The sequence below is a fragment of the Mizuhopecten yessoensis genome, unplaced genomic scaffold, assembly GCF_002113885.1.
Source record: "Mizuhopecten yessoensis strain PY_sf001 unplaced genomic scaffold, ASM211388v2 scaffold1579, whole genome shotgun sequence".
Taxonomy (NCBI): Eukaryota; Metazoa; Mollusca; class Bivalvia; order Pectinida; family Pectinidae; genus Mizuhopecten; species Mizuhopecten yessoensis.
In genome coordinates this window covers 291,228-311,654 of record NW_018404117.1, presented here as the reverse complement: position 1 = coordinate 311,654, position 20,427 = coordinate 291,228, and the positions used below count along the sequence as shown (strand labels likewise).

General features: G+C 36.2%; 1 protein-coding gene across 2 annotated transcripts in view; it reads left to right on the top strand.

Annotated features, from left to right (window-relative positions):
• LOC110465330 (receptor-type tyrosine-protein phosphatase epsilon-like) overlaps nt 1-20,427 on the top strand; it is a 222,920-nt gene that overhangs the window by 86,304 nt on the left and 116,189 nt on the right. For both annotated transcript variants that reach the window (XM_021521082.1, XM_021521073.1), the window contains exons 4-5: nt 9,271-9,382; nt 12,559-12,623. In XM_021521082.1, the coding sequence (XP_021376757.1) occupies nt 9,271-9,382; nt 12,559-12,623 (177 nt within the window). The remainder of the gene's footprint in view (nt 1-9,270; nt 9,383-12,558; nt 12,624-20,427) is intronic.

Here is a 20,427-nt window from a genome sequence, read left to right as displayed (position 1 = left end):
TGAATACGTGGATATTTCACAAAGCACAGTTCAATAATATTTTAAGATGTAAGAATTAAGCATCTAGTTCGGTCGTTCCGAGTGAGTAGTTTTTGTAGTGTATTACTACGCAGTGTGATCAGGTTACTATCAGTTCCCACGTGCTGAGATTCTATGAACACCTGTGTTATGCATTTATGAATGTAATTTTTGTCAATGGGTCTAAGCATACAGAATGTAAATATAGAAGAATACAAAAGTATTTAAACACATACAGGAAGACAGCTGTGTTGAGATACATACAGAAAGACAGATGCATTTACACACATACAGGAAGATAGTTGTATTTAGACACATACAGAGGAAGACAGTTGTATTTAGACACAAACAGGAAGACTGTTGTATTTAGACACATACAGGAAGACAGTTGTATCTATAGACACATACAGGGAGACAGTTGTATTTAGACACATACAGGAAGACAGCTGTATTTAGACATATAAAGGAAGACAGTTATATTTAGAAACATACAGGAAGATAGTTTTATTAAGACAAATACAGGAAGATAGTTGTATTTAGACACATACAGAGGAAGACAGTTGTATTTAGACACATACAGGAAGAGAGCTGTATTTAGACATATAAAGGAAGACAGTTATATTTAGAAACATACAGGAAGATAGTTTTATTAAGACAAATACAGGAAGATAGTTGTACTTAGACACATACAGAGGAAGACAGTTGTATTAAGACACATACAGGAAGACAGCTGTATTTAGACATATAAAGGAAGACAGGTATATTTAGAAACATACAGGAAGATAGTTTTATTAAGACAAATACAGGAAGATAGTTGTACTTAGACACATACAGAGGAAGACAGTTGTATTTAGACACAAACAGGAAGACTGTTGTATTTAGACACATACAGGGAGACAGTTGTATCTATAGACACAAACAGGAAGACAGCTGTATTTAGACACATACAGGGAGACAGTTGTATCTATAGACACAAACAGGAAGACAGCTGTATTTAGACACATACAGGAAGATAGATGTTTTTAGACACATACAGGAAGACAGTTGTATTCATAGAAACATACAGGAAGACAGTTGTATCTATAGACATATACAGGGAGACAGTTGTATTTAGACACATACAGGAAGACAGCTGTATTTAGAGACATACAGAAAGACAGCTGTATTTAGACACATACAGGAAGACAGTTGTATTAAGACACATAGAGGAAGATAGTTGTATTTAGACACATACAGGAAGATAGTTGTTTTTAGACACATACAGGAAGACAGTTGTATTGATAGACACATACAGGAAGACAGTTGTATCTATAGACGCATACAGGAAGCCAGCTGTATTTAGACACATACAGAAAGACAGCTGTATTTAGACACATACAGGAAGACAGTTGTATCTATAGACACATACAGGAAGACAGCAGTATTTAGACACATACAGGAAGATAGTTGTATTGAGACACATACAGGAAGACAGTTGTGTTGAGATACATACAGAAAGACAGATGCATTGACACACATACAGGAAGATAGTTGTATTTAGACACATACAGAGGAAGACAGTTGTATTTAGACACAAACAGGAAGACTGTTGTATTTAGACACATACAGGAAGACAGTTGTATCTATAGACACATACAGGGAGACAGTTGTATTAAGACACATACAGGAAGACAGCTGTATTTAGACATATAAAGGAAGACAGTTATATTTAGAAATATACAGGAAGATAGTTTTATTAAGACAAATACAGGAAGATAGTTGTATTTAGACACATACAGAGGAAGACAGTTGTATTTAGACACATATAGGAAAACTGTTGTATTTAGACACATACAGGAAGACAGTTGTATTTATAGACACATACAGGAAGACAGCTGTATTTAGACACATACAGGGAGACAGTTGTATTTAAACACATACAGGAAGATAGTTGTATTTAGACACATACAGGAAGATAGTTGTATTAAGACACATAGAGGAAGATAGTTGTATTTAGACACATACAGAGGAAGACAGTTGTATTTAGACACATACAGGAAGACTGTTGTATTTAGACACATACAGGAAGACAGTTGTATCTATAGACACATACAGGAAGACAGCTGTATTTAGACACATACAGAAAGACAGCTGTATTTAGACACATACAGGAAGACAGTTGTATTTAGAAACATACAGAAAGATAATTGTATTTAGACACATACAAGAAGACAGTTGTATTTAGACACATACAGGATGACAGTTGTATTTAGACACATACAAGAAGACAGTTGTATTTAGACACATACAGGGAGACAGTTGTATTTAGACACATACAGGATGACTGTTGTATTTAGACACATACAGGAAGACAGTTGTATTTAGACACATACAGGAAGATAGTTGTATTAAGACAAATACAAGAAGATAGTTGTATTTAGACACATACAGAGGAAGACAGTTGTATTTAGACACATATAGGAAAACTGTTGTATTTAGACACATACAGGAAGACAGTTGTATTTATAGACACATACAGGAAGACAGCTGTATTTAGACACATACAGGGAGACAGTTGTATTTAAACACATACAGGAAGATAGTTGTATTTAGACACATACAGGAAGATAGTTGTATTAAGACACATAGAGGAAGATAGTTGTATTTAGACACATACAGAGGAAGACAGTTGTATTTAGACACATACAGGAAGACTGTTGTATTTAGACACATACAGGAAGACAGTTGTATCTATAGACACATACAGGAAGACAGCTGTATTTAGACACATACAGAAAGACAGCTGTATTTAGACACATACAGGAAGACAGTTGTATTTAGAAACATACAGAAAGATAATTGTATTTAGACACATACAAGAAGACAGTTGTATTTAGACACATACAGGATGACAGTTGTATTTAGACACATACAAGAAGACAGTTGTATTTAGACACATACAGGGAGACAGTTGTATTTAGACACATACAGGATGACTGTTGTATTTAGACACATACAGGAAGACAGTTGTATTTAGACACATACAGGAAGATAGTTGTATTTAGACAAATACAAGAAGATAGTTGTATTTAGACACATACAGAGGAAGACAGTTGTATTTAGACACATATAGGAAAACTGTTGTATTTAGACACATACAGGAAGACAGTTGTATTTATAGACACATACAGGAAGACAGCTGTATTTAGACACATACAGGGAGACAGTTGTATTTAAACACATACAGGAAGATAGTTGTATTTAGACACATACAGGAAGATAGTTGTATTAAGACACATAGAGGAAGATAGTTGTATTTAGACACATACAGAGGAAGACAGTTGTATTTAGACACATACAGGAAGACTGTTGTATTTAGACACATACAGGAAGACAGTTGTATTTATAGACACATACAGGAAGACAGCTGTATTTAGACACATACAGAAAGACAGCTGTATTTAGACACATACAGGAAGACAGTTGTATTTAGAAACATACAGAAAGATAATTGTATTTAGACACATACAAGAAGACAGTTGTATTTAGACACATACAGGATGACAGTTGTATTTAGACACATACAAGAAGACAGTTGTATTTAGACACATACAGGGAGACAGTTGTATTTAGACACATACAGGATGACAGTTGTATTTAGACACATACAGGAAGACAGTTGTATTTATAGACACATACAGGAAGACAGTTGTATCTATAGACACATACAGGAAGACAGCTGTATTTAGACACATACAGGAAGATAGTTGTATTGAGACACATACAGGAAGACAGTTGTATCTATAGACACATACAGGGAGACAGTTGTATTTAGAGACACATACAGGAAAACAGCTGTATTTAGACACATACAGGAGGATAGTTGTATTTAGACACATACAGGAAGACAGTTGTATTTATAGACACATACAGGAAGACAGCTGTATTTAGACACATACAGGAAGACAGTTGTATTTAGACACATATACAGAGGAAGACAGTTGTATTTAGACACATACAGGAAAACAGCTGTATTTAAATACATATAGGAAGACAGCTGTATTTAGACACATACAGGAAGAAAGTTGTTTTAGACACATACAGGAAGACAGTTGTATTTAGATACATATAGGAAGACAGTTGTATTTAGACACATACTGGAAGACAGATATTTTAGACACATATAGGAAGACAGCTGTATTAAGACACACAGGACGACAGCTGTATTTAGACACATACAGGAAGACAGTTATATTTAGACACATATAGGAAGACAGTTGTATTTAGACACATACAAGAAGACATTTATATTAAGACACATATAGGAAGACAGTTGTATTTAGACACATACAGGAAGACAGCTATTTTAGACACATACAGGAAGACAGCTGTATTAAGACACACACAGGACGACAGCTGTATTTAGACAAATATAGGAAGACAACTGTATTTAGACACATACAGAAAGACAGTTGTATTTAGACACATATAGGAAGACAATTGTATTTATAGATGCATACAGGAAGATAGTTGTATTTAGGCACATATAGGAAGACAATTGTATTTAGACACACACAGGACGACAGCTGTATTTAGACACATACAGGAAGACAGTCATATTTAGACACCTATAGGAAGACAATTGTATTTAGACACATACAGGAAGACAATTGTATTTATAGACACATACAGGAAGACAGCTGTATTTAGACACATATAGGAAGACAGTTGTATTTATAGACTCATACAGGAAGACAGCTGTATTTAGACACATATAGGAAGACAATTGTATTTAGACACACACAGGACGACAGCTGTATTTAGACACAAATAGGAAGACAGTCATATTTAGACACATATAGGAAGACAGTTGTATTTATAGACACATACAGGAAGACAGCTGTATTTAGCACATATAGGAAGACAATTGTATTTATAGACACATACAGGAAGACAGCTGTATTTAGACACATATAGGAAGACAATTGTATTTAGACACATACAGGAAGACAATTGTATTTATAGACGCATACAGGAAGATAGTTGTATTTAGACACATATAGGAAGACAATTGTATTTATAGACACACACAGGACGACAGCTGTATTAAGACACACACAGGACGACAATTGTATTAAGACACATACAGGAAGACAATTGTATTTATAGACGCATACAGGAAGACAGCTGTTTTTAGACACATACAGGAAGACAATTGTATTTATAGACACATACAGGAAGACAGCTGTTTTTAGACACATACAGGAAGACAATTGTATTTATAGACGCATACAGGAAGACAATTGTATTTATAGATGAATACAGGAAGACAATTGTATTTATAGACGCAGACAGGAAGATAGTTGTATTTAGACACATATAGGAAGACAATGGTATTAAGACACATACAGGAAGACAATTGTATTTATAGACGCAGACAGGAAGATAGTTGTATTTAGACACATATAGGAAGACAATTGTATTTAGACACATACAGGAAGACAGTTATATTTAGACACATATACAGAGAAAGACAGTTGTGTTTATAGATGCATACAGGAAGGCAATTGTATTTATAGACGCATACAGGAAGACAATTGTATTTATAGACGCATACATGAAGATAGTTGTATTTAGACACATATACAGAGGAAGACAGTTGTATTAAGACACACACAGGACGACAGCTGTATTAAGACACACACAGGACGACAGCTGTATTTAGACACATATAGAAAGACAGATGTATTAAGACACACACAGGACGACAGCTATATTAAGACACACACAGGACGACAGCTGTATTTAGACACATATAGGAAGACAGTTGTATTTAGACACATATAGGAACACAATTGTATTTATAGAAGCATACAGGAAGACAATTGTATTTATAGACGCATACAGGAAGATAGTTGTATTTAAACACATATACAGAGGAAGACAGTTGTATTTAGACACATACAGAAAGACAGTTGTATTTAGACACATACAGGAAGACAGCTGTATTTAGATACATATAGGAAGACAGCTGTATTTAGACACATACAGGAAGACAGTTGTTTTAGACACATACAGGAAGACAGTTGTATTTAGACACATACAGGAAGACAGTTATATTTAGACACATATAGGAAGACAGTTGTATTTAGACACATACTGGAAGACAGCTATTTTAGACACATATAGGAAGACAGCTGTATTAAGACACACACAGGACGACAGCTGTATTTAGACACATACAGGAAGATAGTTGTATTTAGACACATATACAGAGGAAGACAATTGTATTTATAGACGCATACAGGAAGACAATTGTATTTATAGACGCATACAGGAAGATCGTTGTATTTAGCCACATATACAGTGGAAGACAGTTGTATTTAGAAACATATACAGAGGAAGACAGTTGTATTTAGACACATACAGGAAGACAGTCATATTTCGACACATATAGGAAGACAGTTGTATTTAGACACATACTGGAAGACAAAGTTAAATCATTTACTGTTAACTAAAACCTTGTACAGTCCACTAGCAGAAATCAAGATGCAAACTCAACCTGTTTTTAACTAGTGTAATTACGTAGCACAATCAAAAGTGTCTAAATGAGTCTATGATTTGGTATGGGGTCTGTTGTTAAATAAAGTGTGTACGGCATCTGAGTGTCAATGTTTCAAAAAATTAAAAGGTTTACTGTAGAAAATCCAGGGTCATATTATTTTGCTAATAGTTTTCTGATAAAGCATACTTTACATTTATAAGACCATACTAACATACAATAGATATATGTAGATAAAGAAGCAAGCTAAACCAACATACATATACAGATCAATGCAATTTTGGTCAGTGGTTAAGTAAGCTCATTTAGCGTGCAAACAGCATGTATATTTTACACATCATACTGGTCCAAGTAAGCACTGCAGGCCCTCTTGGCCGCTTGTCTTTCTTTAATTCTGTTTATATACGACAATTACAGAACTATTGGATTTTAATTGATATAAAACTAACTGATTGTAACAACAAAGTGGCAGAGGGTTGGATCATGGTGACTTTTCTGCTATTGTTGACCGGTGACAAATTAAGCCTGGAAACCAAAGCTAGCAGCTAGGACAGAGACTAGCAGGAAGCTCTATTAGGAGGAGACTAAGGGACATTAACAATGTTTCGGGACGGCACATCCAACATGTTACCGGATATATGTAAATGTTTTCTGCTGAGCGTCATTAAAGTCTAGCAGTTACTACGTGTACATGGCATGAAATTGGTTTACTTCATAGCTGGGCAAGGGGAAACAACTCTACCATTACGTTATCTCACCTGGTCAGAAGGACAAAGGTAATTCTGCACCACACTGTAATTAACATCTGTCATCTGTCAACTATTTCTTCAAACAAACTTTTACCTAAATGACTTAAAACATCTGAAAGTGATGAGGATTAAAAATTGTACAAATGGAGGGGTTAAACCCCTCTGCAGGGGCTGAGGAAATGCCCGGCTAAAAGAATGGAGGGATTGGCCTCAAAGTTAGCTGACCTTCCCTTAGGAAGGAACTTATTGGGGCCCCGTATCAGAGATACGGGTGCCCTATAGTAATCACTCTGTCTGTCTGTCTGTCTGTCTGTCTGTCTGTCTGTCCGTCCACAAATTTTGTTCCTGGCTAATAACTTTGGTATCTATAGACCGATGTACATGAAACTTGGTCAAGATGTTCAGTTCACAAAAATACACATTAAGATCAAAAGTCAAGGTCAAAGGTCAAGGTCATAAGGTTCAAAGGTCAAGGTCAAATTTTACATCTTTTCACTGATGAACATTTTGTTATGACATTATGAAGGAAAATTGATCAGAATTAAACAAGGAGTCAACTGACCTAAGGTCAAGGTCATCGGGTCAGGGGTCAAGGTCAAATTTTGTAGCTTTTTACTGATGAACATTTTGCTATGACATTATGAAGCAAAGTTGTTCAGAATTAAACAAGGAGTCGACTGACCCAAGGTCATTGGGTCAAAGGTCAAGGTTAAATTTTGTATCTTTTCACTGGTGAACATTTCGCTATGACACTTTGAAGCAATGTTGCTCAGAATTAAACAAGGAGTCAATTGACGAAAGGTCAAGGTCACTGGGTCAAAAGTGAAGGTTAAATTTTGTACCTTTTCCCTGATGAACATTGTGTTATGACATTATGAAGCAATGTTGTTCAGAACTTAACACTGAGTCAACTGACCTTAGGTCCAGGTCACGGGGTCCAAAGGGTCAAAGTCAAGGTCAAATTTTGTATTTTCCACTGAAGAACATTTTGTTATGATATTAAGAAGTTAAGTTGGTCTGAATTAAAGAATAAGTCAACTGACCAAAGATCAGGGTCACTGGGTTAAAGGTCAAGGTCATTTGGGTCCAAATACAAAGTCATAGACAAAGTGGATCTCTGACTTTGACCCTGGCTCTTGATGGAGGAGGTATATAAGGTGAAATAAAACAAATCAAAGCTAAAAAATGAGTGTTGCACTGGTATTTACATTTCTGTTAGCCCAGCAAATATAGAGGTGGAAGGAAACTAGACTCACATCATAGTAAATGTAAAATGTATATTTTGCTTCCTTGCGATTCTTTTTGAAGTTCAAATGGCAAACGTCAAGCTCAGCTATATGGGCAGATTGCTTCTTGATGATTATGGGGGATATATGGCCACAAGACGGGGCCCTTACTGACCTGTCAGTGTTCTAGTTAAATAAGTCAATGGGTTCTAAAATGGAATAAATTATGGTGTTCCCATTCTGTACTGGAATCACGTGCACCCTGTCTGGATGTATGGATGTCTGGATGTATGGATGTTGTACGCAGTAACTTGTCCGGAAAACTCCTCCTTAATTAACAGGTGGATTTCATTGAAACTTTGCAGGAATGATCAGTATCTTATGTAGTTGTGCACCAGCATTTTGATTTGGGATTTCAACCTTTTTTGTGTAGTTAAGCCCTTTTGTGCGAAATAATTGTCCGCGAAACTCCTCCTTATCTAACAGGTGGATTTCAGTGAAACTTAGCATGAATGATCTGTATCTTATGCAGTTGTGCACCCTCATTTGAATTTGGGATTTCGACCATTTTTGATGGAGGTATGCCCCTTTGTGCGAAATACTTGTTACTGGTGGGAGACTATGGATTGCTTTACAATGCTTTGCCTTAGTAAGCCTTTAACTTACAGTTCTTGTTTATATAGCAGCGGGGTATTAGTTAGCCGTTGGCTTACAGTTCTAGTTTTTTCTTCCACAGTGGTTGGCCCCCATCCTAAGTCTGCCAATGCTGCTAACATTGTCGTATGGAGCCTAGTCTGTGCCTGTATCACCGTTTTTGGGCTGGGACTTGCCACCTGCAAATTTTTCAGGTAAGTGGAAAGAATCACAGGAATATCAGTAAACGAGTGATTAAACCAGAGGGCAAAAGTTAATCAAGGCATTTCAGTCAGGGGTCAGACAGTAGTCCAGCAGGTAATTCAGGAGGCTGACAGGGAATCAGACAAATACTTCAGGGACAGACAGACGATCAAACAGGTAAGGAACAGACAGTAAATGACAGATAATTAGACAGGTAATTCAGAGGGTAGACAGGAAATGAGACAGGTATAATGTCAGGGGTAGACAGGTGATCGACCAGGTGAGTCAGGAGCAAAAGGTGATCAGACAGGTAAGTTAAGGGGCAGATAGGTAATCAGACAGGTAAGTTAAGGGGAAGATAGGTAATCAGACAGGTAAGTTAAGGGGAAGACAGGTAATCAGACAGGTAAGTTAAGGGGCAGACAGGTAATCAGACAGGTAAGTAAAGGGGCAGATAGGTAATCAGACAGGTAAGTTAAGGGGAAGATAGGTAATCAGACAGGTAAGTAAAGGGGCAGATAGCTAATCAGACAGGTAAATTAAGGGCCAGACAGGTAATCAGACAGGTAAGTTAAGGGGCAGACAGGTAATCAGACAGGTAAGTAAAGGGGCAGATAGCTAATCAGACAGGTAAATTAAGGGCCAGACAGGTAATCAGACAGGTAAGTTAATGGGCAGACAAGTAAATCAGGAGCTTGACAGGTAATCAGACAGGTAAGCTAAGGGGCAGATAGGTAATCAGACATATAAGTTAAGGGGAAGATAGGTAATCAGACAGGTAAATTAGGGGGCAGACAGGTAAGTCAGAATGTTTACAGGTAAGCTAAGAGGCAGATAGGTAATCAGACAGGTAAGCTAAGGGGCAGATAGGTAATAAGACAGGTAAGTTAAGGGGCAGACAGGTAAGTCAGGAGGTTGACAGGTAATCAGACAGATAAGTGAGGGACAGACAGATAGTGAGGAGGATGACAGGTAATCAGACAGATAAGTCAGGGGGGAGATTGGTACTTCGAAGATGGGCAGTTTGAACATGTTTGTATATATTATAAGAACAAGTTTTATCATACTTGAAATGCAGTCAACTTTCTGCATGCATATTTACTAGAGAATCAATTACAAAGATTGACCAAGTATCAGAACATTCAGGCATGGTCTAGTCTGACATGATTCACCGTACGATGTTAAACTGACTGCTTGATACTGTAACAACTTCCTGTTTTGATGTAGCGTTTCAATCATAAAGTGAAGTGTTTGTAGAAGAAGCGATCCATTTCGTTGAACATAAATCTTCTAGATCACAACTTAAGTAGTTATTTTCTGAAAATGGAAACAATATCATATCGCCATAGAAACTTGTGGTATACCTGTATGGTCATTGTGTTGCTGGTGCTAATGTGATACATTAGTATGCAACCCAGGTGAAACAGTCAAGGTTGTATTTTTATTTGAGAATACTATGTCATCTTAATTCAGCACTGCATGTTAGGAACCAACAACATGTTTCTTTCTCTCACCAAGTACAACACCCTATTGGCAAACAGGAAGAGATCAAACAGCTCTGATGATCTTGTCCATTTACAACCGACTTAATCATCAGCTCCCTCTCTGAAGGTATATGAAGTACCTTTACTCTGTACTTATTGATGTACTCTAAGGCTTGGTACAAGAAGAAGGACATTAAACACCAGCAATCAACTTGTCAGTACACAACTGTATGTCAGTAGGTGGTAATCACTTACACTAAAAACTTACGCATTAAAATATTTATAGTTTACCTGTAATCTTTGGCAAATTATATTCATAAAATACTATGGTAATATAGTGTACAATAACAGTTGAAAAGGCCAAGCAAAATGTCTTTAAACTATTGTATTTAAAAAAAGTTAAAAAAAAAATAACAAAATTAGTTTCTTGTTGTGGTTATTATAAGATATTGCCAAATAAGTGTTTATTATGTTTCCTCCTCCTGAAGAACTCCATGGATTACAACCATATTTGGTTTTAAAACATCAAAAATTATTAAGATCCCCACCATATAACCACAAACAAATAAAGATGATATGAACAGAAAACACATACATGCTAACAGGATTGGCTCAATGGTCCTGCCCTTTCCCCTGAGGCTTGGTCCCTGAGTTGCAATATGAAAACAGTTAAGATTCCCACTTTTTAACCATAGATACATTTGCCGGGTTCAATATGTATACATTCATGCTACCAGGACTTGACCTGATCTGGCCTCACCTCTGGGATTTACTTTCTGGGTCATAACATGAAAATAGTTGAGATACCCACCCTATAACCATATATAGAATTGCTAGGCATGAAGAGGAGAATACATTCATGCTTTTGGAATGGGTCAGAGGTTGGCCTTGTCCCTAACAACTTATATAATATGGAAACAATTCAACTCCCTTCCCCATATCATATGTGAAATTGTTGGGCATGCAGAGACGAATACACTCCTGCGTGTCATGGCAATCTTGAGGATTCAGTCCTTATAACAGCTTACATGTCTTTTACTTTTTGTTATAAAAATTGTATCATATCTAAAAGGTTTGAAAGTTCCAGATTGATTATAGGCCCCTGGAATTCTTGTTAACATTTTGTGGAAATCTTTTTGGGGCAGAGTAAGGTTGCTAACGCAAGAAACGATTTTGAAATTGTCCAAGGTGTGTGTTTAGTGTTTTGTATGATTTTCATATATCTCACTTTAGCAGTGGAAATCAAAGTCATTTGTGTGTTCGAAAAAACCCATTAAGATTTAATTATGTTTCCAAGAGTGTGACGAATTAATCGGGAGACAAACTGGTGGTGGGCCACTAGAGGACAGAAGTACTGGACATCTTGTTTGGATTATATAACTTTTCTTTTTGCCAGCTGTATCAAAACTTCAAGTTTCTTTATAAAAGGTTTAATTTTCTCATTGTTTATCATTTGAAAAATTCAGGTTTAGCATGCAATTTTGACTTGCTATGGAACTTAAGTGGGAAGTTAATGTTTACATATCATTGGAGTACCAATAGATATAGGAACTGGTTCTTCTTCTCTACAACATTCAGCACATGAACTCCATGTCAATGATTCTTACATTTGATAATCTATAGAAACACAAGCATAGTTAATGAATTGTGGTTTTCATTTCTGAATTCTGAAATGATCTTAATTTTAATCGATTCTTTTGCAGAGACCAATATGAGAAGCCGGAAAACAAATTGAAAAGAAAGAAGCGATCAGAGGTGGAGAAAAAAGGTAAGAAAATGGATGATTAAGGGATGACCGGGGTGAAAGTTCAAGGTCACTGGTGTCACATTAATTCTTTGATATTGAAGTTGAAATTGAAATGTAATTAAATTGTAACAAATGAAGCAGTAGAAGTGGCTACAAACCATAAATAAACCTGGTGGAGGACATTTTAGCAAAGTGATTGCTGGGACGAATGGTCAAGGTCAAAGTGTCATAGCAAATCTTTGATTTTCACAACATTAATCAAATTCACTTCCATTCATATCATCAAACTTGGCAGTTGTGGTCCCAAAGGAAATTGAAAACATGATATTGATTTCTAGGGTCAAAGAGGCTTGAAAGCCGGAAGGGCATATATCCAATTCATGCTGTCTGTATAAAATAACGACAGTTTTAATAGACAGGGTTAGTGATTTCTTGTCTGTTTAATTCACAGATGTCTGTTACTACAGACATTTAGAAATATGATGCATTAAACATAGAGATAACATAAAGATATGTTAATTTAAATTTCAGAGCTAAAAGTAAATGCCATCAGGAATGATCAGCGATTTAAATATATCTTTGATTGTGATTTAATCTGTAATATACTGTATGCAGATTTTTTTTGCCAAATCAAACTATCACCCCTCATTGGTAAAATCCGTTTTTTGCCAAGCTTCAATTTCGCCGTTCATTTTTCATCACTTTCGCTACAATGATAAATTTGCCCTCATTAAAGAGGGCGAAAAAGGCAAAATTAAACTACAGTGAAAACTTCCTGTATACAGCATCTGCCCTGATATAATACTGACTGGACAAAACCAAACTGATTAAAGACTGTAGACAGTCAAATCTAAATGTGGTGATATCCAATTTGTTATTATAAAACATAATTGGTAGCACAGAGAGGAGCCAGGGTAATCCAGGTAATCCAGTCACCTTCATCTTCAGCAAGTGTCAAGGAATTGTGATCAGAGGCGACTTGATTAGGTCAATCTTGTGTAAAATACTGGCCAGAGAGTGGGACAAGCATGGCTCAACTCCTAATGAAGCCTCATATAAAAAAAGTTATTTCTAAAATGTTTTTTATTTATCACCAACATCCCTTTTACAGCTGTCAAATTGGTGCAGTAGATTTTTAAGGAAAATTTAAACGTGACAAATTTCCCGATTCTCTATAGCTGTTAGGAGTACACACTATCTCATCTAGCGCTGAGTTATTCACATTACCATGGAAACTAGGAGTAAAGTGTGATCATTGTCATCAACCAGTTACTTTGCACTGTTACAGGTGGAACATTTTAAGCATGGAATATAGTTATGAATATTAATTGTGTTAGTGTTGACATCCAATTTGTTTTTAAGTGTTAACTCCTTTGCACTTTTATAGTAAACCTCCCCATAGGATTTAGCTGGAGACTTTTAATGGAATCTGTTCTAACAGTGCTACGGTCTAAAGATTGGGGTGTTGCTTCTCCCAGTTTGGTTAACTCATTCACCCCTGAAGATGCATTTGAACTCTTCCAATTCAAAGGTTGGAATAGTTCATTATGAAACTTCAGTGGTGATAAGTTAAAGCTGAATCAAGATCACCCTTTAACGTAAAGTTGAAAATGTTTGAGGGAACTGTGATTAAAGTGTCTGTGATTTACAATGAATATCAATAGTACGTTTTCTTAATAAAAACAGTGAACTGGTTGTTGTAAAAATATTACTATGTTGGCAGAGAGCCGGCATATGAGATCCTAAGTCAGTGAAAGCATTAGGGATCAAGTATTAAGGTGTTAGGACCTGTACGGACCGTGTAGACCAACACCTGCAATACTAGTGTCTCAATGACTATGACTTAACTGGCTGTGTTAGAGGTCATTGTCAATGAAGTCAATCAACAACAAATAGCTTCTGCTTGAATCAGCTTGGTATTATGAGTGTAAAGTTGATGATTTCCAGTCCAATGTGTTTGTGGATGATATTATTTGTTTAAATTTTAAAATCACTTATACCCAGTAATTATGCGATCTACAGACAAAGAGCATAATATGATTAAACCTATAAAGAGGAATAAAGTATGATAGTTCTAAAAGAGCTCATCACACAATCATATTGTTTTTGTGGCCCAGAGTGATGCCTAGGTATAAGTGCTGGGTAATATGTGCTGGGACAAAGCTGTAAAGGCTACGGTATAAAGGCAATATTATGGTATGGGAAAGAGGGTTTGAGAGCTCAGTGGTTTAATGGCTATGCATTAGGGCTAGGCTGTGAGAGCTAGAGTACGAAGGCAATATTACGATAAGGAAACCAGGGGTTGGAGAGCTCTGGGGTGTGAGGGCTAAGGTAAGGGTATGGCAAATAGGGCTTGAGAGCTCAGGGGTGTAAGCCTGGGCTAAGGTAAGGGTATGGCAAATAGGGCTTGAGAGATCAGGGGTGTGAGGGCTAAGGTAAGGGTATGGCAAATAGGGCTTGAGAGATCAGGGATGTAAGGGCCAAGGTAAGGGTATGGCAAATAGGGCTTGAGAGATCAGGGGTGTGAGGGCTAAGGTAAAGGTATGGCAAATAGGGCTTGAAAGCTCAGGGGTGTAAGGGCTAAGGTAAGGGTATGGCAAATAGGGCTTGAGAGATCAGGGGTGTGAGGGCTAAGGTAAGGGTATGGCAAATAGGTGTAAAGGCAGAATTCGGGTATGGGGAGTATAGAGTTTGGGAACTCATTGGTGTGAGGTGGCAATGTATTAATGCTAAGATTTGAGGGCTAGGGATAAAGGCTGAATTAGGGTATATGGGGATTAAGGTTTAGGGAGTTTGGGGCTGTGAGGATTTACATATTAAGGCTAGGCTGTGAGGGATAAGGTATGAAGGCAGAATAAGGGTATGGGGACTAGGGTTTGAGGAGCTTGGGGCTGTGAGGATTAACATAATTAGGCTAGGCAGTGAGGGATAATAAGGTATGAAGGCAGATTTGGGGTATGTGGACTAGGGTTCGGAGAGTTCAGGGGTGTGAGGGCTATGTTTTAGGGTTAGTCTGTGAGGACTTAAGTACAAGAAGAAATAACTTGGATATGAGGTTAGGGCAAAGGGTTAGGATTTGAAAGGTTTTTTTTTCAGCTTAGGGTATGAAGGCTAAAATGAGGGGAATATAGTACATACCGTATGAGTTACCTTGGAAGTGATGGTGTAACGTTAGGGTGATAGGGTAAATGTGTGATGTGAAATGGACTAGGGTTTGTACACTTAAGGAAATGATAAGTTAGGGTGTGATTATCACTTAATTGGTCTTACAATGACCCTGGTTTAACAGGAGTTATTCCTCTTCTTACAGATATTTGGTATATATACATGGGAAGGTATATATATACAACAAAAAGACTTATTATTAGAAATATATGGTTATTTGGTAATTTGTGGTTCTGTTTTAAATTTTCTGGAAATTCACTTTATTTGAAAACTGTTTGAAATCTTATTTGTGTTGGAAGGGAAACAACTGCCACGAACCAGTAATTTCCTTCACTTTGGAATAAGTGTTTGTAGGAGTTATGTCCCTTCTAATGATAGGAGTAATGCATGATTATCAATATTTTGCACATCTTCAGTGGAAAACTAAGATACATCAACTTAAATAGCATTGATAAGTATTTAGTCATGGGATATGGGCAGGCAAAACCAATACACTTTTTCAGTAGCAAATTATCTTTTCACCTTCAAAAGGCATGTAAAAACAGTTTGTCAATTTGTGATATTTATAAAAGTAAAATAAGTACTTCAATTTCAGTATGTCCTTGAAAGATGACACAATAATTTTCCAATTCAATATAAAAATTACTTTTTAGGTCACCTGAGCTTTAGCTCAAGTGACCTATTGCTACGCCACGGCCGCCATTTTGAAAACCTATTTCAAACTTAAAGTCAAGTTCTGCTGGACCATTTGAACTTAAAGTTTGTAGGAATGATCGACTCATGGTCCTGACAAAGTGTTGTTATTTTTTGGGTCGTTCAGTAATCCAATATGGCCGCTACGTCCTTCATTTCAAAAAACTATTTCAAACTTAAAGTCAAGTTCTGCTAGGCCGATTGAACTGAAACTTTGTAGGAATGATTGACTCATGGTCCTGACAAAGTGTTGTTATTTTTCGGGTCAATCAGAAATACAATTTGGCTGCCATGGCCGCTATTTTGCTACTAAGTTCTAATAGGCCGATCTCACTTAAAATTGGTCTAGGAATGATCAGCTCATGGTCCTGACAAAGTTAAGTTAACATTATACTATTTTTTACTCAAATTGGTACATATTTCAACAACAAAAATAAATACTGTAGACTCAGGTGACCGTTTAGGCCCATGGGCCTCTTGTTAAGTTTCCTTAACTTTAAAGCAATCAGATTTGACAATTGTCTCCTTGTATGATCACTATGGTTTGATTAGTTTAATATATTTTCAGGCTTTTTCTGACACATGAACGTACAGTATTCCAATATTTAAGAAATATGCACGCACATAAGTTGATTATTTTTATTCTACCACGTCAAATGTAACTAATTGTAAAGTTTTGCTGTCTTATAAGGCGACATGACCTAGATAATTTGATATGCAAATTAGACGCTGTTCTTTTGTGCGTGCAAGATTTATCATGTGATCGTGTTGTCTCGTTTTAACTTGATCAATGTCGCTCCAACATTTCTCGGTGTGTAGGGTTGGGATACCTGGATTGCGTAAATTTACTTCTAAAACCATCATCATGGTACCGATATCAAGCGGATTTTCTTGGTAGTGTCAGTGATACAACATCATACGATAGGCTTGCGTGAGTTGGCATATTGAGTTGGTTGCCATGACGTGATGGAAAGTTGCTGACCGGCTGATCATGATGCGACCTTCACCTTCACAGACTTCACCGGACAGCTGTGTTTTGCAACCACTGTTCAGACCGATGCTACTTTTTGCAACATTATTCTTCACACACAGTATGTACACTGTAGGCGAATGCTCGACATCACTTTGATTTTTTTTAAAAGCAGACGACGTTTTGCAGACCAGAAACAACTGAACACGTCTGACATCAGATACAATGTTTATTTCAATCAATCAAACATTGGCACGCTATCGACATCGTTCGTCAAAATATGAAATCAACGCTTGACAGTACATACACACACTGCACACATCGTGAAATGTACGGCACTACCCAGTGAAGTAAAAACAGAAGTAGTTAATAATTTACCCTTTTGTCTTCAGACCTGTACATTTTAAATGTCAATAATTAATAAACCATTTTCACTGCACGGCCCCACATACTTTAGGTCTATAGATCCGTGTAATCTTTTGAATGGCAGGCCTGTCAAATATTTTGATCCAGCCTGACAGTTGTGCTATTTTTGTTAATTCATGATAAAATACGTGGAGGTTGATGGAACAGCATGCGTGCACACTATTTCACGTGCATTGGTTATTGGTACGCGCATAGTATATCGCTCAATAATGCACTCTTTTTAACCAATGAAAACCGTCGTTACATCACAGACGTGGTAGAATACCTTATAATGTCTTATAATGTTTAAAAGAATCCAGGATACTTAATATGTTATCCTATAAATACATCCTCACCTGTCCCTTGTGTCTTTTTTGAAGAAAAGTTATTCTAAGTCATGTGGTCCAATGAACATTTATCATATATAAAGTGAATACATAAATTCTTTGGGAAGAAAATTCAGTAACAGATTTTAATTCATCACATGTACAAACCAATTGCCTTTATTAAAACTGACAGAATAGATAAGTGAAATCTATATTGTATCTTATGCAAAAATGACCTATTTTTTTATATAATAAAACTAGTTAAAACCTTATCATCCTTGATAAATCTCAAAAGTCTAAAAATAATAAATAATATAAAATGTCATCTGCTTGAATTATGCTTTGTAATGGATTGGTTTGCTATAGAGCGACATACAAGACATTGGGTAGTCCACTGATTTATAATACAAATGGAAAAGACTGAGGATAAAATATAATTTGCAGTCTCCATCTGTAAAGAAAAGTTAAACCACATCTTTGTCACAGGTGATCAATTTGTTATTTGTCCAACCTGTTATAATTACTACCTTATTGTATTCTTGATGCCACAGTTTATACCGTAATTCATATTTACATTTTAAATAGAGAAATTACATCAGATAATTCAACATTTTCAGATCGATTTTCTTTATGAATTTAATTTTTCATATATAGAGTAAAATATTTGTTAAAATTATGCTTTGGTGTATATGAGGCTTACACCAGAAATTGCATTAAAAAATGACGCTGAAGTGATAGCATCTTTAATTAATTTAGTCGGGCTGTCTGGTACATGGTATCACCATCGTTACCATGGGAACCAGCATGGTAACACAGGACAACTATGTGATGCTCATGTTTTCACGTGTCTTGGTGACTCCAATAAAAATAATTGAGTTTGATTCATTAAATGTTTTTAAGTGGGGAATGCACCTGTCTCTTACAATCTAATCCCTTTAGTGTGAAAGATTTTGTAAGATATCAGCAGATTGATGATCAGCCTTATTTGATAACGGTTGCGACATTGCTCTAGTGTGTGTGTATTTTGGCCATTAAGTCAGATATTGTCAGCTGTTTCTTTTCATGATTACTTCATATTGCAATGGTTGCCCAAGGAGATACAAAGGTTTAATTAAAGTAATGAGCACCATTGAATCAAAATATGTCATTGCTGTTGGCACTGTCATTGAATATTTGTTGAAGTCATTTTCTACTGCAGTATTTAATATAAAACACATCTTGTGATGCATTTATATGATCAACATTGTTCAAAATTTAGTATCTTAGAAAAATTGAACTGTACAGGAAAAGAAGAAATAGAAATTCCTTGGGGTTAACTTGACATTACCAATCTATTGCCAATCTTTACTTTACCAACTGTTTATACACAACAAAAACGATGAAAGAACAGTTAGAAAAGATAGAAAATTCTTGAGCGATTCAAGACAGTATACATGTAGATATCTAGAGCAAACCCTTAAGCGATTCAAGAGCTGCATATAAGATACTCATATATATAAGTAGTAAAGAAAGCTTTTAAGCGATTTAAAAGCCGAGAGCTTTGCCTTGAGCGATTCAAGAGAGGCAAACTGACCACCAGACTTAAGCGATTTAAGAGCTGGCAAGACGAAACTCCTGAGCGATTCAAGAGCCTAGTAGAATCAAGAATAGACAGAAAAATTAAAGCAAAAGCAGTAAAATAATCAACAGATAAGTAAATAATATTACAGAAAAGTATTGGGGGGAAAATTCCCCAGGAATTAAAACCCTAGGGATAAAAGAGTGAGTAACCCAATGGTAGCACAAGATACCCTGTATACAATATTATAAGCAATAACGGAAACTTCAATGAAAACAGATACATCTCATGATCATCACAAAAGAATACAAAAGATAGCAGAAGTGAAATAATCAAACATATTTAGCTTATTAGTTACAATAAAGCTCATGGAGCAGCTGGGGTAGGTGGGTGGGTACGCGAAAAGCAGACACACCAACACCCGCCGTAAATCAAGGAGGGGCACTGACAATACCACATACCCTCTAGGGGTTAATGCTGATTGGTTAACACTCCCCTAATTTGCATAAAAACATAAACATGAAAAACCTAGATACAAGAATATTACAACACGTAAACAAGGAAATTAACTTAAGTAAATTCACACATATATATCAAAACGTTTCACTGTAGAAAAAACAACCTATGATATATATAAGCAAGGGACCAATAAAAAGTTGTATATAAACTCTAATTTAACACACATGTCAAATTATCATTTTATACACA